The sequence below is a fragment of the Fringilla coelebs genome (assembly GCF_963513975.1).
Source record: "Fringilla coelebs genome assembly, chromosome: 12".
NCBI classification, from domain to species: Eukaryota; Metazoa; Chordata; class Aves; order Passeriformes; family Fringillidae; genus Fringilla; species Fringilla coelebs.
The window spans coordinates 13,874,091-13,899,879 of NC_140038.1; the positions used below are offsets into that span (position 1 = coordinate 13,874,091).

A 25,789-nucleotide genomic window follows, 5' to 3' on the forward strand; every position below is an offset into this window, starting at 1 on the left:
AGGGAGCTCTCAGGAGGCTTCAGGCAGAAGTTGTTGGAGCTGTCAGCAGCCAAGGCCAAGGTTTCAGAAAACACACCACAGTATTTCTCACATCCAGAGCCACCTGTGCAGACATGCTGATAAACAAACACTGAGCACTCTGTGAAGTCCATTTCTACAGGTCAAGTTTTAAAGTGCCCAGAAATTTTAACCAGACCAAAGTGATGAGGACACTGCAAGGTGAGCAGTCCCTTCCCTTACCTGTGCAAAGTGCCCGCTGCAGATGGAGCCTCTCCAGTCGGGCACGTCGATGCAGTCAGGGTGCTTGATTAACCAGTTGTCTTCTTTGATCAGGTATGAGCCTGGGTATTCTGACACAGAACCATCTACATCATGAAAAACTGATGTTTTGTCACCATCCATATCCAGATCATTGAACCACGGGCCAGGTTCTCCAAAGAAGACTCTTGAAGTAATCTAAACAAAACAGTGGAACGAATTTACATCTCCAGAAAGGAATTCACCACTTAGAGTACAAGAAAAGGATGCCCTTGGTCACTACAGGGGCTCAAATTACCCATTTTCTGACTTAAAAGGAGTGTTTGGCTTGTTAGGCAGAGCAGACACACATTTCCCTGCCGACCATGGGGGAAAGGCTAAAAAAACCAAAATTCCAGCCTCACCAGTGAGAAGGTTTGTCTGAAAATTCTGGAGGAAGGTTCAGGACTTGGGGCGATTTCACGAGAGCCACTTCACTCATTGTTTGCTAATACAGCTTCAAAGTTCCAAGCCACATGAAGTCATACCAATGTGGGAAACAGCCCTGGGAAATGGCTGCTCAGGCAACTTCTGACTGATATTTTTATCCAGCACAAATAAATGTCATGTCACCAGCCTGCCTTGTGCAATGTGAGAGTGACCAACCAACACTTCCAGGGGAATTTTGCCTTTCCCATAATATTTGGCACCGGTCAGCATTTTTCCTGACCTGTGAGCAAGCCTGCTAATTCTTTGAAATTTAGGCAACACAAATAATTTCAGCCCAACCACTTTATTTATTTATTTGTTTGTAATGTTTGGCAGCTGGATTTAACAGCTGCTAAAGGTGAACCTCAGTGAAACAGTTAGCACATATTTGTGCAGGCAAATACAAAAATAACTCAAAAGAACAGGCCCCAGAACGGGTTCAGGCCAGCACCCAGAGGTTCATACTGTAATTCAAAATTTGGCAAACCCCTTTTGGCCGGACTCTGCTCTCGTTTATGTCTGCAGAACTGGAGTCTGGTGTGCAGGGCTGCAGAATTATCCTGCATCGGCTCAGTTTCACTGGCTATTCCCCAAAATCTGTATTGTCTGCTTCTAGGTCAGTCAGGCCTTTCAGAACAGCCTTCCTTCTGTCGCTTTAATATTATACCGCTGTCAAAAATAAAGGGGGGCTGATTCTTCAGTTTCTGAGCCGTACAGAAATGGAAATTATTTTCACTTCTGCGCTGCTATGGGTTTTTTTTTAACTGATCCCTGCATCTGCTTTGCTGCGAACCCAACAGACATTTGGACCTTCTTGCTATTGCACCCATCGCGTTTCATTGCTGTTAAACTCCTGGCAAAGCCAACGGGCAAAATTCCCTCCTTCTTGCCCACAGCCCATCTCCAAGGCAGGGAGGGCTGTGTGGGGAGGGCACTCACGGGCACGTCCTCGAAGCGGATGGCGGTGACGTTGTTGTTGGGGCAGCTCTGCCAGGCGTTGTTGAGGCGGAAGGCCAGGGCGCTCGTGTGCCGCCCGTCCAGCGCCGCGAACTTGCGGAAGGTGCAGTTCTGGACATTGATGGGCCCGTCGTAGAACTGGATCCCTCGGATGGGGAAATCCCTGCAATACATTCAGGGGAGACAGGGAGATCTGATCATGGCATGCTCACATCGGGAGGAGATGCATTGCAGACACGCACAGTCCCTCAGCGCTTGTTTGGTGGCTGCTCACGCCTCTTGCTGGCCATAGGATGAGCCCCAAGTTCCTGCTTTGGAAGAGAAGGGATTTCCCTTCTTTTCAGCTCTCTTATTCTTGCAAGTTCAGCTCAAGTTCTCTCGTGTTGAACAGATCATCTTTATTTAGCCTGTACTTCTCCAGGGAAGGAAGTAACAGCAATGCCAAAGGACTGAGCTAAAGATGAATAAATTCGTGTTTGCCATCAGAAATGAGTTCTGCAGCAGTGAAACCTGAAACTCAGCAGAGCTGTGCAGACTCCTTGGGCTGAGTAATGGCAGGGCTAAAAGAAGTCCCACCACATCTTTCAAAGGGATTTGGAAAGAAGCATTCCAAATCAACTGCAATATAAAAATGTTTTTGAAAACAAGGAAAGGTCCCACAATCTGTAGAGCTAAGAAGAGTTGTGGAGCAGATTAATTAATCTTTATCAGCCTTTTCTGATATCAGCTTCAAGGTAAAGAAGGCACCCTTTTCACATCAATTAAATGAACAAGATCCTTAAGGTCTTTAAGAGGCTAAGATAAGACATTTCAAATTTCACTTATGATAAATAAATTTGATCCTTTCCTTGTATGATCCTTTAGAGAACTCCTGCCTGCTCGAGTGCATTTGTTCTGAGTTCCTGCACACAACATCCAAGATGAGATATGTCCACATATGTGTAAAGGATATTAGGAGAGTCATAGCAGAATGGGTTTTCATTATTGGTAGAGTTTATAATGAGTCCAGCATCACTGCTGACAGCAAAATTGAAGCCAGCAATATGGCAGAAAAGCATCAGCTGATGTGTTTGCTCACTGTGTGGCTACTGTTAGGATAACTGTGTTTTCAGGAAGCAAAAGCATTGCATTTGCAAATCAATCCGTAGGACTAAGGTCTAGGAGGAGGCCACACATGAAGTTCACTGGCCATTTCAAAACTCAACAGTCAAAACTTTGATGCTGAACAAAGGCATCAAAGTAATTTGCAGGAGCAACAGTAGAACAGCACTGAGCACACCCATGAGCACGTGCAAGCCTAGGAAGGGGCTTCTGTGAGCCTTCCTGGCTGCTGATGGAGCTCAGCTCATCGCTCAGCACTGCTGAGCCCACGCACAGAGGTGCCCTGCTGGCACAGAGCACTCTTCCTGTCCTCTCAAATCCCCTTGCAAAGGGGAGGGGGAAGGAAAGAGGAGGTTGATCTGTCTTGGCAGCCTGCAAGGATGTACCTGCCAGCAGCAGCTGCACAGTGAGGACTCTGGGATTGGGAAACATGAAATTAAATCCTTTCTGTGTAATGGTTATTAAACTGAACAGCGCTGAGGAAACCACACGGGGCTGGATTTATGCTGGGAGAGGGAGCCGTGGGCGCTTTGATGCGCTGAGCAGAACTTACGGGCCGATGGGCAGGGTCCTTCCCCGGTGATCCAGGCCCCCAGGCCCCCAGATCTCGTTGTCCATGGTCTCCGTGCCCAGGTTCCCACTCTCCCCCACAAACAGGCTGTTCTTGATCTCCTGCTTGGAGCCATCATCATGAGGGAAGGTGCCACCGCTGAGAAGAAAGGGCTGGAGGTGAAAGGGCTGCTGCCACCCAGCCCTGTGCCCAGGCTGCCACCCAGCCCTGCCACCCAGCCCTGCCACCAGCCCTGCCACCCAGCCCTGTGCCAGGGCTGCCAGCCAACCCTGCCAGCCAACCCTGCCACCAGCCCTGTGCCAGCCCTGCCACCCAGCCCTGCCACCAGCCCTGCCACCCTTACCTCGCCAAGGTCAGCCCAATGCCATTGTCAGCAAACCTGCCAAGAGAAGAGAGATGCTTCAGAAGAGATTTGGGGTCTCTTTGGTTTGTCATGTCAAACTATAACAAGAAAGCTAGTGGGGAGCAGCAGGGATTAATTACTGTACAGTGCTCAGGGAAACTCGGGTTTTTCCAGACTTGCTCCCATTCCAGTTTTAGAAGATCTCTTTTGGCACATCTTGCAGAATTTGCAGATCACATGAAGCAGCAGACACACACCTGATTGCTCCAGCTGGGGTTAACATGGTGATTACCAGCCATAGTTTACTTGCCTGATAAAGCTTTATCCCTTTGTCTAATGATCACACGCTTTTCTCTGGTAGATTAAAAAATCAAGCTTATCTCCCACTCCAACCAGCTTTTATTATTTAATGGTGCTTTGCCTTACACACTGGGCTTCCCTGTCTCCATGTTACAAAAACTGCTTCCATAAAAGAGCTTTGCAAGGTGATAAAAAGAGAGCAGCTTGGCTTCTCTTTCCTCAACAGGAGTACAGAGATCAGAGCTTCCTTATTAAAAATAAGAACAAAAAAAAATTAGAATATCTTTCTATTTTGCTGAAATTTCAGTATAAGATAAATCACAGATGTTGGTCCTTGACTGCTGCTTAAAGAAATGCTCCAATGAATTGATAGTATTGATGGTGACTTCACACCAACATCACCTCCCACACCTGTCACTGCTCCTGGCAGTGGCCTGGGAGCAGATCCCCTCACCGTGCTGCTGTCTGTAGGTGGCAGCCCTTCCCACCCTATGGCCTCCTTGCTTCCCTGCAGGCCACATTAACGCTGGCCCTGTTAATGGGATACATAAATTAGATTCTAGCCATAGAAAAGGAAATGGCTCTGGCTATAAAGACAATTACTGTTTGATGGCTGCTTCCTCCAATTCACACACACTCAGAGATTTGCTGCTGGAAACTCATAAAGCACTTGGTGTTTTAGCACCCTGGCAAAGGATTTTCAGCAATGCAAGTGTCCCAGTGACCTGAGTGGGATCTGTGAGGACAGCACTTGCTGCCTTGGAGCAGGGTGGATTCTTGTGGGTCATAAGAAACACAAACTGTGTTGCTCAATATGACATTTCTGAGTGTTCTGCTACAGCCCCATTCTCACCAGGTCACTGCTGCCAGCTTATCCCACCGGCTGCTTTAAGAGCTTTGGGTCACTCAAAGGTAAGGCAGCTCTGGCTGGGAATTGGACACCAGATATCAGCGTGGCAGCCATTCCCACCAGGGTTATCACAATATCCTCCTAAAGGGGCTTTTTCCTATTTCTCCTCTTCACTAGGATTGATATCAGGAGCCTGGCTCAGAAACAGAAACTGCAGTAGATCATCTGTTTTCACGTGCAAAACAAATATCAGCTCTGGCCAGGGCAGGAAATGGCCTTCAAAGAGCACAACACACACTGGCCCAGACTCTCTCCCTTGCTGCTGTGATGCATAGTTTTATGTCTGCTTCATCAGTACCTGCTTATTCAGCATTACACTGAACCACATAAAACTGATCTGGCTGAGCCAGGAAAGGTGGTGTATTTCACTGTTTTCTTTTCAAAGCACCTCATCTTTAATACCAAAAAAAATAGGCTTTATTTTTAGTTATTTGCATCTGTGTATCTATGTGTGTGTATTGTGACAATTTATTGCTGGTCAGCATCACACAGAGAAACAACCTGAGGGATCCTCAGCTCAGACAAAGCAGGTTTAGTTGTGTAAAATAATGCCTGTGGTGGCTAAACATTTCATCTTCGTTTCAGTCTTGGCCATATGAAGGGTGCAAAGCGATATAAACAGTCTGAGCCACAGCTATGCTCGCCATAAACACCAGGCTGAACTCTGAGAGTTGAAATGAGGCAAAACTCACTGGCAGTTGTCCAGCCACACATCTCCACCTCGCAGCCAGGCCCCGTGATCCTGATTCTTGTAGGCAATAAAGCCCTCAATTATTGCAGGTTCCCTGGGCTTCAAAGGATCAGCATCCTTGTGTGGGCTGTACCTGCAAGCAGAGGGAGAGAGGAAAGGTTGGAGAGGGAAGGTGGCCCTGCTGCCTGCATGGCCCTGCTGAACATCTGCTTTGTGGTAAGTCAGGAACAGCTCTGGGACCACTCTCCATCCACGTAGCGTGTCTGCTCAAGCTGGGATGGCCTGGCCCAGCTGCCAAGGGAAGGAAGGTCCAGGCAAGGCAGTTGTAAAGACCTGCTCCAAGTTTCCTTTCACCTTTCCAGTATTGTATTGCTGATGTATTGCTGAAAGCATGGAAAGTTTATTATTGCTCCCAAAAGCTCCAGATATTTTTTTTTTAATCTCTTACTGCTATCCTTTAGCGTGTTCCTGTTATTTTGATAAATATCCTTTTGTTTTCCCTTTTGAGCATTCTTATCTCCTAACTCTGGCTATACTATGGCCATGAGCACCACTGCCAGATTTTTCTTGCTGTGGAAAGGAATTTGAAAATCTTGGAGAGGGGCTGAGAGTATGTCCTTCACTACTCCCACTGCACAGGACACACGTACAAGATTTAGTAACCCTGAGGTTCTCAGTATGATGAAATATTGCCCTGATTTGGTGAAAAAAAGCAGACAGAAGCAGAAACTGCAGCAATGTGTGCCCTCAGCTGCTCCCTGACAGCCACTGCTTGGGCCACAGGATCTGAGTAAGGTGATGCTGAGCATGGCAGTCATTTACCCCGTCCTGAGGCACCATGATCCTTCCTGCTGTTGGAGGAGCATCCTCCATCACCCTGCACCGCTTAGAAAACCTGACAGATGAGTATCCAGCTCAGTGCCAGCAAAGGATGGTCCAGAGATTAAAATTCATTCCTCACCATGGATAGCGAGGCCAAGCTGTCAAATTGCTAACAGATATTCAATAGCACTTTGCTTTGCTTAATAAGCCATCATATCAATCTAAAACTGAGCATCAGGCTGATAGGGTTCCAATAAATGAATATTGCTTTGGCAGCTTCATCACTGTGAATTTACTTGCAGAGACAGATTTAGTATCAGCTCTTGTGAATTCCCCAGCCATTGTTAAGTACAGATATTTTGAGTTGGATTCCATGATAACTGGAAGAACATTACAGGGTCCAGAATTCAACTGGGACATTTAATGCTGTTACTGAATGCAGAATAATCTCTCCAACTCTGATTCTGTCCAGCCTAGCTCACAGTTTGCTCCAGCCAGCTCAACTTTAGTCATTTATTCAGTTCAGTCTTGACACGTGAAAGGTGGAAAATGGAATAAATAATCTGAGCTGCAGTTTGTGCTGCTGGGTAATCCCTGAGCACAACCATGAGTGCATTATGAATTATTTGGCTTCCAAGGGCCATTCCTGCCCTTGTATGGCAAGGGAGAAATTGCCCTTTCTAACCACTAACTGTGCCTGTGGCAGCAGGCAGTTCCCCAAGGCACATGTTCAGCTACATGGAAAAGCAGCATCAGGCTCCCAAGAGCAGACTGCTCCTAAGTTTTTTTTTTAAGCAGCTACTTTTACCATTGAATTAATTGCTTCAATTAACTGAGCACTTAAATAATGTAAATAACATTCACTTTTGAACATCTTTTAGCATCAGCTGCCAGCCAGGGCGCCGGGGTGATGTGGATACCTGATATCTGAGCTCCTGGCTGGGCTCTCCTGGGAAGGGAGATGGATCCCACCCCTGTAATGCTTGGTCCATGACTACAGTAGTCTGGGTAACCCACACCCCAGAGATGAGAAGGAGATAGAGCTGTCATTCTCCCCTGCTTTCAGCAGGTTTCTCTTCCTTACACGGTTTCTTCTGTCAAGAAATGCAGTTGTGGGGGAATGTAGGTTAGGGTGCAACTGGAGGCAATTGGTCTGTTATGAAAGAAACTATGAAATTTGAGAGTATTTAGGTCCTTTTACGTGTCTGGGGGTTAGTAACTAAGAGCCAGACTCAACCTCTAATGAGATATAAGGGTGCAAGTGCAGCCCTTTCATCAGCCTCCTCTGGGGCCAGCTCTGGGGAGAGAGTGGGTTCTCAGAAGCCACCAGACCACAGTGGGTCTGCTGATATCATACAGTCTATAGAGAAACTTCCATTATTTCTAAATTACTCCATTAGACCACAGAGAGGCTGTGCACAGCAGCAGAAATGAAGGAACATTCTGTGTATTTAATTGTGATTGTTACTGCAGTGTCAGATTTGAAACTAGACTGAAATCTGAAATCAAAGCAAGAGCTCCGTGACATAAGGACTCCCTGTTCAAGCAGGTTCTAAAAGAATGAACAAAATTAATAGCATTCCTAAGAAATACTGACATTTCTTATTCCTAAGAAACTCTCGCAGCAACTTCTGCGCAGAGGGACTGTTGTCCAGGCAGTGAATTTTCTTCCTTATCTAAAAAATTCAAAAATCAACGGAACATCCTACAGCAGATGTAATATCCAAGCCAGCTCAGCTAAAGAACGAGGATGAAACCAGAAGGGTGTGGGTGTTGAGGGTCCCTTATAGAGGAGAATGAAGAGATGAACTCAGAAATGGCAAGGTGTATCTAAGTGAAGACTTTTCCTCAAAAAGAGCCACCCTAAAGGCATTGCAATGATTCTTGTGAGTTTCCCTGGGGCAGTTTCATAGCTTTCAGTCAGTGTTTTAGAGAAGTCTTTTCCAAATCAAACTATGCAAAACACTTTACCTCCCAGAAATCAGTGTCAGGATAGGCCTTTTGTCCTTGGCAGAGGCTGGGGTGGTTTTAACGCCATTATCGATGATCATTCCAGCCTAAAGGAAAACAGAAATGCAATTATCACAGTATATAAATTTTACAGCTCTTTCCATCTCCAGACTCTACCTCCAATTGTTCTAAGCCAAAGACACCCACATGATGCTAAGAACAGCTTCTGTTAACAGCATGTGAAACAGAGGGCTGCCAGGACTCTCTAGACTTGCATATGCCCCCCAAAATTGCTACAAATTTCCAAAGGTGAATGCATCCAAATTGCATGTATTCCCACACACCTAAACCTTCTGCCTCAGTCTAAAGCCCTCAGTAACACAACAGGGCACGCTAAGGAGCAAATCAGCAGAGACGGCGATTAGACACAGCGGCCGTGTTTATCCCTCTCGAAGCTGTTCAGGTCATTGCCAGCATTGGCAGCTGAGGTGTACAATTAGACAGGCTGCCAGCAGATGCTCCTGGAGGCGGCATTCCAGGAGCACAGAGGCAGGGAAGCAGCCCGAGCAGAGGGCAGAGGCGCTCTGGATGCCCAAGCGCCAAGCGGAGCAGGTGCCGGCTGGCGCCGAGCGCTCCCGCGAGCTGCCTTATCTGAGCCCCAAACCAGAGGGAAACAGAAGGCACAGGCACTAACAGCTTGCAGGCCTGGGGAGCTGGAGGGAGGGATGGGGTTTGTTCCCAGGGCAGCGTTCCCATTCCCAGTGCTGCAGACTCACCCGGTAGTTGGAATGCGCGCGGTTGTTGGAGAATTTCCCCATCGGCATGTGCTCCGAGTAGCCGGGGGAATACATCCCTGCCGAGGGGCCTGTGGGCACGTGGTGCAGGACAAACCAAAAGCCTGTTTCCTGAGAGAGAGAAGGGACATCTGAGGCTGTGCTGGTCTGTGCTATCCCCAGGAGAGCCGCAAGACACAAGCCAGGAAATTTCAGGACAAATCACGGCCACTGACGCGTGTAACGCTCTGTGTGAGAGTTTAGCGCACATGAAGAGTTTAGCACACATGAACATGCTCTTACATCGTAACCCAGGTGAGAGTTTAACACACATGAACATTGATATTCACCCTTCTGAACTTCTCAGGTTAAGTTTTGGCATCAGTATTGGAGCATAAGGGAAACTTTCCAAACTTAAAAATTAAATAATTTTTATTTAGTTGCCTAAAAATTTAACAAGGAGTCCTAATACAGGTACCCAAGATTTGAAAGCTTTGGAAAGACCACATCTCTCTGTTTTCTTGTTTTTATGGCTTCTCAGGACAATAAGGGTTCCTGATGTGACCAAAAATGCCTGTGGAATTAGCATGAGGGCTGACTGAAATTTCAGAGCACCATTACTGTACTACAATCAACAATATTCTTGCCAAAGGCTTCTCTGTGACTCCACAGTCACATTTATTTAATTTATTCAGGCTGCACACTGTGGAATTTTGTTAAATCCAGCTCTAGAAACAGCAAGTGACAATAAGTTTGGAGCAAGAGTAAAACCATTCTTTTTATTGGTGGCACCAGCCACATTAATGTGTGTCTCAATCAAGCAGCTTTAAAAATGTCTGTGCCAGAAAAGCAGGTTTTATTCCAGTGAGAGCCTCCCTCAGCCTTGCAGGGCTGTCACTGGCCTGAGCTGTTACCAAATAAGAAACTTGTGCACTCACTTCAGATCCAGCAGCTGCACAGTTTATAAGGTTGTTATGTGGGTTGGCTATCCAGAAGGTGGATACAGCACTGCAGGTCAGAAAAACAAAGAATAAAATGAAAATGACACTTTGAGCACACACCAGAGTCACCCATAAACTCCCCCAGTGCAGACAGGGCTGATACCTCCCCAGATAAGGGGCCCTGCCCAGGGGCAAGAGGAATGTGTTTTTTCTTCTCTTCTCATACCTCATGTCCTCTGTGGTTTGACAGAGAACATGGCCTTATCTTTTAAAACACCACATATTAAATGAGGAATTTCAACAGCAATTCCAAGCCTGCTATGAAGCTGTCAGATGTCAGTCATGGTTTATGATAAGGTAAATGTGTTGTTGTTGCACAAGTCACAGAAAAGAACTTTGCCCCCACATAAGCCCTTGGGTTCATTAGAGACTCATTTAATCAAGGAATTGCCCACTAAGGGCTTTCCAAGCATACCCCCCTATCTGCCTGCTCCAAGAGCTGCTGTGATTGATTAACTTTATTTGCTCCCACCCTCCTGCACATTTCTTTTGGGACAAAAAGCACTCCATTTCTCTAATGCACATAAAAGACTCTCAATTGAAAGATTCCCATCAAGGAGGACAGATCAATCCATCCATCACTGTCCATCCTGTGGCATACAGAATTTGTTGACCAACAGGCACGGGAAGCATCCAGCACTTACAGCCAGCAGACTGGCCCCTAAATTTGCTGGGTGAGATTTGCCCTTCTGCAGGATATGAACCTGTGGAACCCTTATGTCTATTTTAATCTTGCCTGAGAGACTTCACAGGGGCTTTAGGCCAACTGATTTTGCTGCATTTCCGTTTGTCTGACTATCAGGAAAACAGCAAAATTTTTCTAGTTTGGGCGTGGGACTGGCCTAGAAATAAACAAATTTGGATTATTTATAGATCACCTCCTGCTGTGTAGGCAAGGGCAAGGACAGTGTATTTCCACAGTGACCTGTCTTTCAGCCTAATCCAGTTCTTCAGAGCCACATGGATTGGGCAGGTTACGGTGTCATTTGGCACAATCCTGTTGTTTGAATTCCTAGCAGCAGCTCCCTGCCTGCCTCTCCCAGGCTGATGGAGCCACAGCTGGTGCTCATCCCCTGTCTCTGCACTGGGATTAGTGTTGGTGTACTCATGCACTTCCAGGCTGGATGAGCCCAGTGCAAAACAAGCTGAGCTGTTTTTCTGACCAGATCTTGAATTCTTTTATAAAGGAAGACAGGGCAGATCAAAGTACCAAAACACCTTTCCATTGGAAAGCTCTCATTCATGCAACAGTCTTCAAAATTAAATAAAAAATATGTCCCTATGACTATTAAACAAATTATCAGTGGAAAATGAGCATACTGGCTAATTAACACTTATTTCAAGAATAAGGACATTAGGTGTATTTTATAAACAAACACAGATGTGAAAAAGAGCATTGCACGAATTCCTCTCTCTCCCTTGCCAAACTAGAAAGTTAAAAACACCTCTGTTTGAGCAAAACCTCAGCTTGTTCTGAGGACAAAATGGGTGATAATGAAATCTTTTCAAAATCAGCTGCCATTTGAGATGAGCATGAATGTCAGAACATGGCCCATTCTGAACTCAGCAAGTTTTTGCTGAGCCATCAGGTTCAAGATCTCACAAAACACAAGGAAGGGCTGCACGCTTTGAAAGAAAGATTTACAATATTTTAGGTGGGAACCATCTCAATGGACTTTATACACAAAAAGTTAAAAGTACACCCTAGGTCTGTAGGCATCTGAATAGCACAAGGATAAAGATCCCAAACTGCTCCCCCAAATTTGGGGCAAACGGTCCAGACCCCTACAGATAGCTCCAGAATCCCATACACAGAATGCTGTCTGTGAGAAGGAGAAGGAGGAGAAAGGAGGAGGAGGAGGAGAAGGAGAAGGAGGAGGAGGAGGAGGAGGAGGAGGAGGAGGAGGAGGAGGAGGAGAAGGAGAAGGAGGGAAGGGAAGGGAAGGGAAGGGAAGGGAAGGGAAGGGAAGGGAAGGGAAGGGAAGGGAAGGGAAGGGAAGGGAAGGGAAGGGAAGGGAAGGGAAGGGAAGGGAAGGGAAGGGAAGGGAAGGGAAGGGAAGGGAAGGGAAGGGAAGGGAAGGGAAGGGAAGGGAAGGGAAGGGAAGGGAAGGGAAGGGAAGGGAAGGGAAGGGAAGGGAAGGGAAGGGAAGGGAAGGGAAGGGAAGGGAAGGGAAGGGAAGGGAAGGGAAGGGAAGGGAAGGGAAGGGAAGGGAAGGGAAGGGAAGGGAAGGGAAGGGAAGGGAAGGGAAGGGAAGGGAAGGGAAGGGAAGGGAAGGGAAGGGAAGGGAAGGGAAGGGAAGGGAAGGGAAGGGAAGGGAAGGGAAGGGAAGGGAAGGGAAGGGAAGGGAAGGGAAGGGAAGGGAAGGGAAGGGAAGGGAAGGGAAGGGAAGGGAAGGGAAGGGAAGGGAAGGGAAGGGAAGGGAAGAGAAGAGAAGAGAAGAGAAGAGAAGAGAAGAGAAGAGAAGAGAAGAGAAGAGAAGAGAAGAGAAGAGAAGAGAAGAGAAGAGAAGAGAAGAGAAGAGAAGAGAAGAGAAGAGAAGAGAAGAGAAGAGAAGAGAAGAGAAGAGAAGAGAAGAGAAGAGAAGAGAAGAGAAGAGGAAGGCTCCCACTCACCTGCAGTCCTGCCTGGGCTTAGGGACGTAGCCTGGGTAGGCTCCCTCTGTGATCAGCTTGCACATCCTGCTGTCACGGTCGGAGGGGAGCAGGGTGCTGGGCTTCACCAGCAGCCCCAGGCAGTGCTCAAAGGTGTTGCGCTCCTCTGGTCCATCCTCCGTAAAAAAACAATGGCCCAGAGCATCGTAACCCACCACATCCTTCACCTGCAGGTGCAAAACAAAGGTCAGTGTTGAGGTTTTCTGCTTCAGCCACTGCACAGTTAGAACACACTTTAGTGTGATGGCACACAGGAGCCTCAGTTCCCTTTTGAACTCAGGATCTATAACCAAAACCAAAAGCAAGATTCCTCTCAGCCCTTAAGAGCTTATAGTCAAAGCAAAAACTCTAACACTTAATTAGAATTTGTCATCACCTAGGAAATGCTCATTCTATTCTTTTGTTTGCCTGAGAAATCAGAGAGTGTCTTAGCATGAGGCTGGAAAAAACACGGGTGGGGGATGAGGAGAGGAATTAGATCAAATCACATCTGGGCCCATTCATCTTCATGTGGAGTTGCATGGGCAGCTACATAAAATGCATCTCAAAAATGCAGCTGAGATGAAAAAATATTTTTCCAGGCTATCAGAGAGGCAGAAATTTGTTTTCCAGACGGGCTGGCTTGTTTTAGGTTAACCTGATCTTTTTCTTCAAGCTGTTGACAGAAGCTTTTCTTGACCCTGAGGCAAATCAGCTGGAGTTAATCACAGCTCTGGTTTTGGTTTGGATGTTGGTAACATCAGGATACTGTTGGCTGGACAGAACAACAGCCCTCACGCCACTGGAAGATCTGAGAGCAGGAATGTGAGTTTGAAGCCTAAGGATGGGACAAGATGGGAAGCAACAACCCTTGGACATGCAGCAATTGTGTCCAACAAATCAGTTGTCAGTGGATATATCTGGGATATAGAAAATTAATGTCAGGTCTCCATTGACCAGGACAAGGTCTGGATCTCCTGGGCTCCTCCCTTGCTGTTCCCATCAGCCCCCACTCATCAATCACCTTGGACTCAGGAAACCTCCCTAGCAAAGGTTAACCTGACACAAAAGTGTTCCTCTAAATGCTTCTGATGAAACAGCAATTGGCATGGGACAAAGGACAGTATTAACCCTGATGGAAGGCCTGTTGATCATGGTGTCACTGAGAGACGAAGTGCATGGGCATTCAAGGGCTTGAACTGCTTTTGTAAACAGGCTTGAGGCTTCTTCGCCACCTTCACACCTCATTCCTGAGGCAAGGAGCGCCAATTTCAAATAAAATGCCAGTATTAGTGTTGAAATGATTACAAATATGTTTTCACATGAGAACAAACACTTTGCTTGCCAAATCTATTACTGGCTTACAACAACACAGACTTCTATTATGTAGCATCCATGCTCCAGTGTAAATACTCAAATCTCTGAGCACAAGTCATCACAGTAAATGAAACACGGCTAAAATGACCTGCAAAATGGTACATCCCATTAAGCTACCTCACTGAAATTCATAGCTAACTTCCCATGTCTAATGAAATGATAGATTTTGCAAGGTTTAGCCTTCTTTATTTAGGTGCAAAACATATGTACCCCCTCAGAAGAATGAACTATCCCAGCCCTTTTATGATACAGGTTTACAGGACAGAACATTTCAAGAGAGTGAGCAACATTCAGAAGAAGGTTTCCAAATGTAGAAGAAGTCTTTTAACCACAGAGATGTCAGAATTCCACAGACACTGCCACCAAATCCTATTAGCTTTCTCTCACAGGACAGCAACACCAAAAAGACACATAAACAATGGTGCTGGGACATTTAGATGATGGAAGCAGTTTCCCTAGAGAAATGTTTGCCACTTCAGCCATTTATCTTTCCAGCTGGCACAGCACTGCACCAGGACAGGGACATGGAAACCTGCAGTGGCCAGACTCAGCTGGGGCAAAGCAGGGCAGTGCTATCCCAGGGGATCACATCTCCCAGAGCAGTGAGACAGAACAGGAGCAGGGTGGGACAGGGCTGTGCACTGGCAGAGAGGCTCAGAGCCAAAAATGCCTGTTGCTCTCCTAACTCATCCCCGAAAGCCCACAGAACAAGAGGGAGTTAGAGTTAGATCTGGTCACTTAGGCATTTATCACCTTCTCTTGGAATAAATATTTCCCCATAAACCATCTCTCAACCACCTCTGACTTGTTTCATGCACAAGCCCACTGCTGAAATGCTTGGATAGCAAACAAGATACTTGTTCCAAAATCACTCTTCTAATGTATTTAATTTTTCCTTTGATTAAAACCTTGCTAATAGTCCATAATCTTACATTAACCATGAGCAATTTAGAGCCAGATAATGCCCTTCCTGGCAAAACAACTGTTGTGAAGTATAGCTGGATTAGTAAAAGCAGACACCACTGAAGCTGTTAGATAACACAACTTCTTTCCCATGAAGCACAGGGTCCTGCCAGACTTTACTGACCTCCATTTAATTTCCTTCCCCAGTGGCTGCTTCTACTTTAGCTTGCACACAGGGATCCGATGGGCAGTGGGAATCAGAGCAAAGTTCCATCCCTGGGGTTGCAGTGGTGTAACTAGGTGGTTTTTTTGGCCAATATGTTGCCGAAAACATTGGGTAACTATTGCATTTTAAAACAGTAATTATGGTGAGAAACTAATTTCTACACATTTGTTTCCATAAGGACCCTCTGTGCCTCTCAGCTAATATGAATTTACAGGCAAGTGCAGAATAACCCATCAACAAGGTGAGCTAATGTTGAGACAGCTACTCCTAACAGACTGTGCAGACCCACAGAAAAATACCTGCCATCAGAAATAACTGGATGCTCTTTTCTCCTAGACTTTTCAGAATCTATGAGTATCTCTGAAGTGACATGAGGAAAGTGACAGCAAAGCAAGCAGGAGAGCCTGCATGTAAATTACCTGCCTGCTTTAATGACAGTAAAAAACAACTGATGCCTCTCTCCCATTTATTAAAACATTTGCACAGGTACTTTACCACATTTATGCAAGAAGCAGCTCTGAAATCAACAGCTTAATGTTAAGGACATCATTCATTCAGTCTGTGCTGTGCTGAGGTTTAATAATCCAGCTAGAATTTTGATGGCTATTTCCAAGGTGTGGTTTGTGCACATCACTAAGGCAGATCTTCCCTCAGCAAAGTACACTTTGGATCTGCCTGATCTCAGAGGGAATGAATGTTACCTGGGGAAAGACAGAGCTCATCTCTGTTTGCATGAGGGGTGTTCCTGCATGTAGAAACAGCGGGTGCTGCCCAAGTAAAAAGACAACAGGCAGCTGGGAAATGTATGCAATAACTGCTGCAGTCATCAGAAACCCATGTGGGTGTCTTTGAATATATCTGGGGAGAAGGAAGAGGAAAGGAAGGAAATTAAAGTCAGAAAGCAGATGAGATTGTGGTGGGATCGCCTGATGAATCAAGGCATGGAGCTGCTGACTGCAGATGTGTATCAGAGCCATGAAACAACACCTAAGTGATGCAACATTTGGGGCACAGTTTCTGTGATGCAACTGAACAAACTTGATCAGACTGCTTTAGTTCACTGGGGCTTCCTTTTCAGGCACCAGCAATAATGATGAGGTTAAAAAAACCAAAAGAAGCATAGGTAGAGCTTCATATTCACACATTCTGATAAACTAAAATCAAGAGGGATTATATTGACTAAAGAATGTCCTAAATTACAAGATTTCTCTTGGGTGCCTTGTCACAGAGGCAAAGTATGATCATTTAGGGAATTGTGGTTGTTCAATAATAGCAAGAGAAGCAAGTCACTTTCATCAGCTATATCAGCCTAAATTTCACTTTGCCACCTCATCTGAGCACATGGATTCCTATGCCATGGATCCCCTGTGGCACAGCTGTTGCCCAGAGAAAGCACAAGAGACAAAACTATTTCCAAATTCTCTGCATGAACCCATCCATCTGACTGATAATAAAAATGCCAGGCTCTGGGTATTTGGTTTGGCAACAGGGAATGAAGATCTCACAATAAATCCAGAAGCAGCTGCAGCTCTTCAGCAGCTGTGCAGCCTCTGTGCAGCCAGAGGATGGGCTGGTGGTGCCACTGGTGACAGCCCACCACAGTGTGACAAATGAAACCTGCAATGCTGCCCTGCCACTCTGCACATTCATTGTGTACTAAACCCCTCTACTGGCAGCTTCAGACTGGGCAAATGCCACGTGACCCTGAATGACTTATATAATTTATACAGTAAAATGTCTCTTCATTTCAGAAGCCATGTTCATTTGGTAGGTTTTCAGGATCACGTTATAATCTTAGAAGGACAGAGGTCAACCCCAAAACCTCAGATTCATAAATAGCAGATAAAAGCTGGTCTACTTCTGGAACTGCAATTTAAGTGCCCTTTGTTCAACTTCTGTGCATTTTAATTATGCCTGGGACTCTCCCTTCCAACGCTGGCACTTCCAGAGGTATGAACTCCTAATGCACAGTGGCCATCCAGGTTACAACTGCCAATTATGTTTCCACTTAAAATTCTGTTATATATAGCAGGAGGGCTCTTGACAAATTCTCCTCTTCAGGGCTTGGGTATACTTTTTTCTTTTGGAATACACTGCCATTTCATGGAATGGGTGAGAGTCCTTTGCCTAGAGAAATCCTGCACCTTTAAGATTTGCTTCTTGAAGATCATCCAGTCCCCCAGCAGGACCTGCCCTTCAGGACCTGCCTCTCAAGGTACTCTGTCAACCAGGTTCCCAAAAGGCCAAACTCTGCCCTCTGGAAATCCAGGGCAGCTGTTCTGCTGAACCCCCTGCTTACTGCTAATTAGAAAACTGCTAATATTTTGTGATCACTATGCCCAAGACAGCCTCTTACCATCACATCACCCACAAGTCCTTTTCTGTTCACAAATAACAGGTCCAGCATGCCTACCCCAAAAACAAAGGCACCCCTAGATCTGGGGAGAATCTGAACATGTTCTTGACATCTCTGGTGTGCTGTAACTTGTCTGGTATCCATCAGTCATTCTAGAGATTTATTCTAAAGGATTTCTTGTTATGGAGTGCAGCTCTAGCAAATCACAGCTCGGTGAGGGCTTAATGCTATGACTGGCATTGCAAGCCCAAACCTTTATTACAGGAAAGATGAGGCACACTTAAAGCTTCTGATTATCCTCTTTAAATAGCAAACTCTGTGTCTGCAGAAAGATCCAACCACTCATTAGGGATGGGCTGGTCTGCACAGTACCCAGACAAATGCTCTGCCCACTCTGAGTCACACACAGCCCCCAGTGCCACACTGGCAGGTTGAGATATTCCTTGTACATCCAAGGTGGGAAGAGTCAAGCACTGGCCTTAACAATAAAACACATAATTCTGCAATAATTAAGGTGCATTCCCTGCTGTCTTCATCTCTAAGGCAGACACTGGAAGTTCTTACCAGTAAACCATTGGAGCCATGGACTGTGACGCAGCGGGAGAAGGTGTTGTGGATGGAGGTGTCCTTCACATAGGTTGGAGGGTTGTAGCCTCCTTTCTCATCCACATCCCCAGCCATATGGAAATGAATTGGGTAATGCCCCATTGTCTGCTGGCCCATGTATTTCAGTTCCAGACCTTCAATGTGGGTAGCCTTAAAATCAAGACCAATCTGGAGAACAAAAGAACAGCAGTCAAGAAACACAAAAAATCTGTTGAGGGCAAGGAGAGGGAACACAGGCATAGGAAGGGCTGTATTGTATCTGCTGAAGGATTTTCTGTGTGGAGTGTGGGGCTGCAGGGTGAGGGAGAGAGGGCCATGGTGGCTAAGGAGACCAGAGCTGCTCTTTGATTTCCCCACTCCTGCCACAGACACATTTAAGGAAGGAAAGCAATTTATATTTATAATTTTCCATGTGTTTTAGCCAGATGGGTTCAAATCGAACTTCCTGGGCTAAGCCCCACCAAGATCCAGGGAAAACTGGGATTGGGATGTGGAAACTTTATCTCAGGTGTACTGATCACCAGCCTCAATGTCTGCAGGAGCATGACACGCACTTCCAAGCCAAAGGACAGGCAGCAGCCAGAGGGTGGATCTGCTGTACTGTGGGGACAGCTTGTTTGCTCAACGGCCGATGAGGAATTTTTCCCTCCCTGCATCTTGGCTTCCTTGCTATGTGAAGGCGCGGCTGGAAGGAGGAAAGGACAAAGCCAAGGGCTCCAGCCTCACCTTGATGTGTCCCCCGAAGGTGTCGAAATCAAAGAAGGAGCAGAGCTTGCTGCTGTACTCGTAGCACTGCTGCTCCATCTCGCCCATCACCAGCACGTTGCGGCTCAGCAGCCCCACCTCCGCCCGCATGTCCACGCCGTCCACCTCCTCGCCCATGTGCAGGTACGTGGCCTTCCCTAAAGGAACCAGATCCACTTTCAGGGTTACTCTGCCAGTGCTGCTGGCTTCCCCTGGGCTTCCTGTGGTGGGGTTGGCGTGCTAATGAAAGGAGCAACTGAGTCAGCACAAACTGTTGGCTGGTACCTCAAAGGAGGGAAGGCAGGAGCAACGGTGACAGCCGAGGTCTTGGTGGGATGTTTGCAATGGAGGAAGTGGGATTTTTGGTCTTGGGTTGCTGCATTTATCCAGGGAGTTAAACCAACAGTCTGTTAGACAAAACACACTTCCTACCTTGAAAAGGAACTTTGGATTACAAGCGACAGTGTACGAACATCCAGGGCAAAAAAGCCCTGATGGTGCAGCTGCTGGAAAGTCTAAATCACCAAGGTTAGCACAGCATTTCCCATAGTGAGACACAGGGAGCTGCTCAGACTCAGCAGCACTACTCTTGGGCAAGCCTCAGCCAGATCCTGCTAACACCATGGCTGTTGATGCAAGCAAGGAGCAGAGTGGGCAGAAAGCCCTGCAGGAATTGTAGCTTGGGACAATCACAGCCCCTCACCAAGTCTGTGGGCTGTAAAACCTCCCATTCCCTGGTGTTCCAGATCTCTCCATTCTAGATCTACCCTCACATCTCCAACTTCCTCACATCTCCAAGGCTTCCTCCTGCCCTAGTGCAGTCAGAGTCACTGGGATCTTCCCTCTACCCCAAGCCACACCTCTCTTTGCCAAGCCAAGTTGCTCATAACATCCTCCACACACACCCTCCTCCATGGAGGGGTTAATAGCACAGAAAACCTTCCCTGGCCTGACCATAAAGGGGGGAAGTCCAGTCTAGAAAGCAAAGTATCTCTTTGTTGTAATTTCATTCAAACATATTCCTACTACCTCCTTCCTTCCGCAGGTTTTGCAGAGAAAAGTCAGCTGGGAAATGGTTCATCTTACCAAATCCATTCTGTATTATTCCAGTAAAAATAAGTAACAAACTCTTTAAGTAAACACTGAACTTTGAGGAATGCTACACTTGCATGTATTTAATTTCCATTGAATCATTCAAATCCATAATTAGAAACAAATGGCAAGCCTGAAGCCTGGCTATCACTGCACAGCACTTTATGCTTCAGCAGAAGTGCCAAGTCAAGGGGAGGATTTTGAACACTGAACCAATATTATTTTTAACCAAAACATGATGCTATAAATGTATGAAAAAGATAAGCAAGCACCATTCACTCCCTCTTCTCCTGAAGCTGGAAGCAGTGTAGCTCGATGGGGTTTGGGAAGGGTGAGTGCTCCACCCTGCTCTCCCACAGCTGCGTTGTGGGACAGGGTTCACACCACGACCTGTGCCTTCTGCCTGTGCACATCTGCCTTCAAAATCATCTGTGAAAAACACTCTCTGTTAACGAGGGGAGTGGTGATGGCCAAAGAGCTGCGTGCTCATCTCAGAAATGAGGGGCTGCAAGGGACCCTGGATTTGCACCTCACCCACTTTTGCAATCGTCTCCCTAGAAAGTCCTGGGCTTTCCCATGCCCGTGTTGTTGCCCTGCAGCCAGTCAGCCTCATCAGGTGTGTGGCCAAAACCAGACTCAACCCATCCAAAAAACAGCAGCTTTGCTTCCTTTCTTCATATACATGAAAAAAGCCACTGCAGTGAGCACCCTCCACATGAGGATACCCCATGCTGGAGCCTCGACTGAGTCTGCAAAGGAGCACAGCTTCTCCTTATGGAACCTTTTTCAAGCTGTTATTTTTCAGTTTTCCCCAGAGCTGACCTCTCCTTGATTTACTGAAATGCAGGAAGGATTTTAGATAATCATAAGAACATACTATTTGAAGCCACATCTCCAGGATTTGCGGCAGTGAAATTAGATAGGCAGTTTTGTTATTCCTGTGCTGAGCTCTAGAATAATAAATGTCATGCTTGCATGTATTTAATTTAATTTAACACCAGTCCAGACATGCAAAACAGGGTAAGCACTGACAGGAATGTTAAATACGGACTAACCAGTTTCTAAATATAACTTCTTGGGTGCATGTTTTTCACTCCATGCTTTTGCTGATTTGACATGTTTGGAGATAAAAGGAGAGACGGAAAGCAATCTCCTTCCAAAGTAAAAGCGGATTTTGAATAATAGCTCCTTTAATAGAGTTCTGAAAAACAAACCACTTCTCAAGGCAGACAGAAATTCAAGCTCCCTGCAGCAATGGGGCTGAAAGAAGCTTTTGGGAGACAGAGGCTGGCATGGGAGCTGTAAATGACTGCTGGGAACCAGCACTACCACACTGGGCACTTCCCACGGGACCTGGAGCAGTGAGAGGGGCATTTACAGACACGTGGCACTGCCAGGAGCTGCCTGGGGTGTGTTTGGTGGTGGGCAGGGAAAAAACCCCACAGAGGAGTCTGCTCTGTGGTGAGCTCAGGGAGTTCACACCATCTCACTCTGCAGAGCCACAAGTCTGAAGTTTGGCTGCTGCTCCCTGCTGCCACATGGAGCCTGCCCAGAGACCAGCCAGGATATCTGAGACCCTGAACACTGAGCAAGGGCAAACCCCAGCCAGGGGTTTGCAAACGGGCACTGAAGGGGTTTGATACTAAAAAGGCAACCCTGTGCTTTGAAAGTGGGAGGGATGTGTTGCTGCTTCAGCATCAGAGGCAGTGCTGTGATTTCCCAACCACTAACAAGCCCTGAGGCCACTGATTCACCTTCTCCCCCTCTGGGTGGGGGTTTGCTGCATCCCTCACAGACGGACAGACTGCCCTGCCAGCCTTGTGCCAGGCTGTGATCTAAACCAAACAGTGACACAGATCACATCTCCCCACAACACAGCCACAGGAAAAGCTCCCTGGCTGTGCTGCTGCATGTGTCATAGCAGTGCCTCCAGTTAGCATAATGTAAATTCACAGGGAAAACTTCCTTAATATGTGGGCTTGCCTGGTGGAAGGCTTGATTCAGCAAAATATGAGCACATTCCTGTGCTTATTATGCAAGGCAGTGACTATTGAAGTCAGTTGTTGGTAAGGATAAGGTAATTATTAAAAGGAAATATACATTAAAATAAACATAGATGATCCACTCAGCAAGGGTATGCTTATGTCAACAAAGCAATTCAAAGTAGATGGTACAAAGGAAAAGCTGCCACATAAAAAACCTACTACCAGCCATAAAACCTGGGTCTTGGGCCTTATCAAACCTGGGAACCAGGGTGGGGTCTTAAAACTATTTCAACTGCTGCAAATGTGGAAGAGTGCTCAGATCTGGTGAGTTAGATCTCTCAGAAAACCCTCCCAGGTACACTCATGCATTCCTAAATCCCTTGGCTCTAAATGGCCCAAACTGCTAAATCTCCCTTTGAGAAGTGAAACCAGCACTTGAAGGTCTGGATTTGGTGAAGATAAAGTAAAGCTGAGATTCTCCTGGAGTATTTTTTTTCTCTAAAGTGTCTTCTCCTTTGGGCTCTCTAGGGATAAGACCCAGTATCTCATGGTCTTTTGATGTCTCCTAATCAAGTTTTTAAGGGAAATGCTAAACACAGTTTGTCTGTTCAACCCACAAGCCAGTGAATCCTTCAAGGCATCTTTAATGTCAGTTCAACTCATTGCAGATGCCAGCAGATCTGACAGATTTATCATTTTTGCCAAGCACTTGTCATCACTGGTGGTAATGCCCCTATTGCTTATATTCAATACCAAACAAATGTTCACACTGGCATCTTTCAAATCCTCATTATTCTGAATTATCTTGCTGGGATTTGCTGTTTCATCCCTAAGCCACAGGCCTGTAACTCAGCATGGTTTGGGTGAGCTGGCTGGCTCCTTGAGTCACACAGCACAACCTGATGTCCTAATCAGCAAATGTTCCCCCAATTCATAACTTTTACATGGAAAATTAAGTTTTCAGCAAATAGACATAGCAGCAATCAGGCACAAACTCTACCCTTATGAACATCTATGTACACCTGAATGAGATCTGTCAGCTCAGCTCCCAGGCAATGCCCCAAGGTAGAAGGAGCTCTGAAAGACTGTTGGAAATGACAATTTCACAAGATTCCCTGCCCTGCCCTCAAGCACCAGGGTTGCCTTAAAAAAAGAGCTTTTGTCAAGTTCCAGCCAAAATGATGCAAACTTCTAAAGAGAACACCCTGAATCTCTAAAAATATCTGAATTTCGATAGTGGATTCTCCCATCCTTACAGCAGCAGATGAATGCTGACACAGGCTGTGAATTTGTGAGACAACTACGTATTTATACTTTTAATTCAAAGTTCTCTGCATGAACAAGATCACAGTAAACTCCTTATCTCTCTAATATTTGCAACCCAATAAGCAGGATTTAAGAGATGTGTGCTTGGATTCATAGGTCCACCAGTATGTGGGATAATTGGAGTAATTATGCCAGGCACGAATAGTTTTTTTCATCCTTTATCAAGAGCATATAGGAGCACAAAAGAGCACTTCATCATTTCTGTTCCATGGTGGAACTTATCAGCATTAGTAGAAACTTCATACAGAGCAACCAAGATGAAGATAAGACTTGTTCCCCAGAGAAACTAGACAAAATACTTGATCTTTCCTACTATCCAGTTCTATCATAACAACACAACCCTTCCTTCCTTCCTCCCTCCCTCCTCCCTCCCTTTGCCCTGCACTGCTGTCCCTCCCCAAACCTTGTGAAGTTGGAAGATCAAACAGTTTTAATCTGTTCCCACAGTGAAAATAATCGGGGCGCAAAAAATGACGAGCGAAAAAAAGAGTTAAACAAAGAAAGCAAGTGGAGGGAAAAGCTCCATTTAAGGGAGTGCCCATTTGACTGGGAGCAGGACCTGCAGGTCTGGGTCCTCATGCAAACCACACTCACCCATGGGAGCCACAGTCTGCACAGTAGGGCAGCTACTCCAGTAAAAAGTGCAAAAGATCAGAGCCTGTGTGTGCTCCCTCACTTTCTACACTGAGATGTGCAGATGTCCACGGTTAAATAACTAAATCCTCCTAGAACATGATGGCAATTGAGTATTAGCTCCCTTAAGTTCTTTTGAAAAGCTCTAATCAATCCATTTCTAGGCAGCAAAGAAAGTACGAGTTTCAGCAGGAAGTATCAAATATAAATAGGACATGAGCTAACTAATGAGTTTGACTTTTTTGGCACAATATGCTAAACCATGTCTATTAAAATACCATTAAATTATGAGAGCATAAATTATATTAAACCTTGGTATGCCAAGTGGCTGCCACACCAAACTGGCTGTCCACAAAGCAGGAGTTTTCTGCCTTTTTTATAACAAAGAGACTCTTAAGTAGTTCAGATCTGACATTTACGTTTCATTTTAAAAATAAATAGAAAGGAGAAATATAAAGATTAAAAGGGGAATAAATCATCATGGTTTTATCATTTGTCTTTCAAAGGGCAAACTTTTGGAGTTCTCAGCTGCTAAACTAAACCTCTTAGGAAAATTAAGCCTTTTCACTCATTACAAATGACATCCCTCTGAGATCGTGTGCATAAACGTATGTGTGGAAGGCTCTTCTCAGAAGGAGCAAAGCAATCTTGCCTACCTCCATGGCAAAAGGCAGGCAGACATTAATGATTAATGTTGTTCTACACCCAGTCACACCTGTGCTAAGACCAGGGGTCATTAGTGATCCTTATTCTGGCTAATTACACGTCATGGCACAGGGCAGTGGGTGAAGTGACACCATGGCCAGGCACAGAGCAGCTCAGGGACCTCCTGGCCCCTAAAGGCAGGGGACATCCCAGCCTTGCCAGCTTTTATTTCATCTAGACTGAACTTAGATTCAGGCAGATTATTTTCTTTTCTAGTGTGAATGTGTTTTTGTTACAAGAAAGTTGGAAGTGATTTTTATAATTGGACAAATTTTGCCTGGATTTATAAATCAGTGAAATCCCATTGACGTCAATAGAGTTGCCTGGATATGAGAGAGGAGAGACTTTGGCCCTGTTATTCATGTCATTTGTGGTAATAAAGGAATGTCCTAATTCTCCTAAAGAGAAATTGGAGACCAAGAGCACAATTGCTTTAGCAAGTGTTTCCACTGCTTCTTTGCCTGAAATTCACATGAACTTTTTTTGTTGTTTTTGACCCATTATTTGTTTCCTTAAACTAACCTAGCTGCCACTGTTGCAGAAGATGAATGCAACATGAATTCCACAGATCCATCAGATTATGGGAAGGCCAGGACTCCCACACCATCTTTATTTTTACTGGCAATCTTCCAAGACCATCTTCATGATGTGACTTGTATCATACCAGTCTGAGTCCAACAGCTCAAAAGTTGCTCAAGAAAAATGTTCAGCTTGGAAATGCATCTTCTTTGAAAGTACTAGACATTTGAAGTCATAAGACTATGATACATTCAGACTGTGAATAACATTTTTCTTGGCCTAGTGCACATCTCCAACAATGGATGGCCAAAGCTCTGTGGGGAGGCAGCTGCCAAAGGAAGTGTACTGGTACCTTCCAGAAGAAGTTGCATCAGAGATAATGTTGAAGTGGTTCATTCCAGAGAACCAAGTGAACTCCCTGGTGCATTGGATGTTCCAAGGGCCCTCATGGTTTCTCAGAAAGTCTTACTGTAAATGCAGAGCAATGGCCAGCATGCAAGCAAAGATAAAGTCACATGCATGATTTACCACCAGGCAGATG

General features: G+C 45.8%; 1 protein-coding gene across 1 annotated transcript in view; it reads right to left on the reverse strand.

Moving 5' to 3' along the window:
• The window catches only part of CEMIP (cell migration inducing hyaluronidase 1), a gene marked incomplete at both ends in the record, with an annotated part of 47,141 nt that overhangs the window by 5,906 nt on the left and 15,446 nt on the right, over positions 1 to 25,789 (reverse strand). Inside the window, 11 exons of the mRNA XM_084213598.1 lie at positions 241 to 456; positions 1,666 to 1,846; positions 3,338 to 3,493; positions 3,699 to 3,734; positions 5,601 to 5,732; positions 8,393 to 8,478; positions 9,148 to 9,276; positions 10,083 to 10,152; positions 12,759 to 12,964; positions 18,203 to 18,412; positions 18,971 to 19,146. Coding sequence (XP_084069724.1) covers positions 241 to 456; positions 1,666 to 1,846; positions 3,338 to 3,493; positions 3,699 to 3,734; positions 5,601 to 5,732; positions 8,393 to 8,478; positions 9,148 to 9,276; positions 10,083 to 10,152; positions 12,759 to 12,964; positions 18,203 to 18,412; positions 18,971 to 19,146 — 1,598 coding nt within the window. The remainder of the gene's footprint in view (positions 1 to 240; positions 457 to 1,665; positions 1,847 to 3,337; positions 3,494 to 3,698; positions 3,735 to 5,600; positions 5,733 to 8,392; positions 8,479 to 9,147; positions 9,277 to 10,082; positions 10,153 to 12,758; positions 12,965 to 18,202; positions 18,413 to 18,970; positions 19,147 to 25,789) is intronic.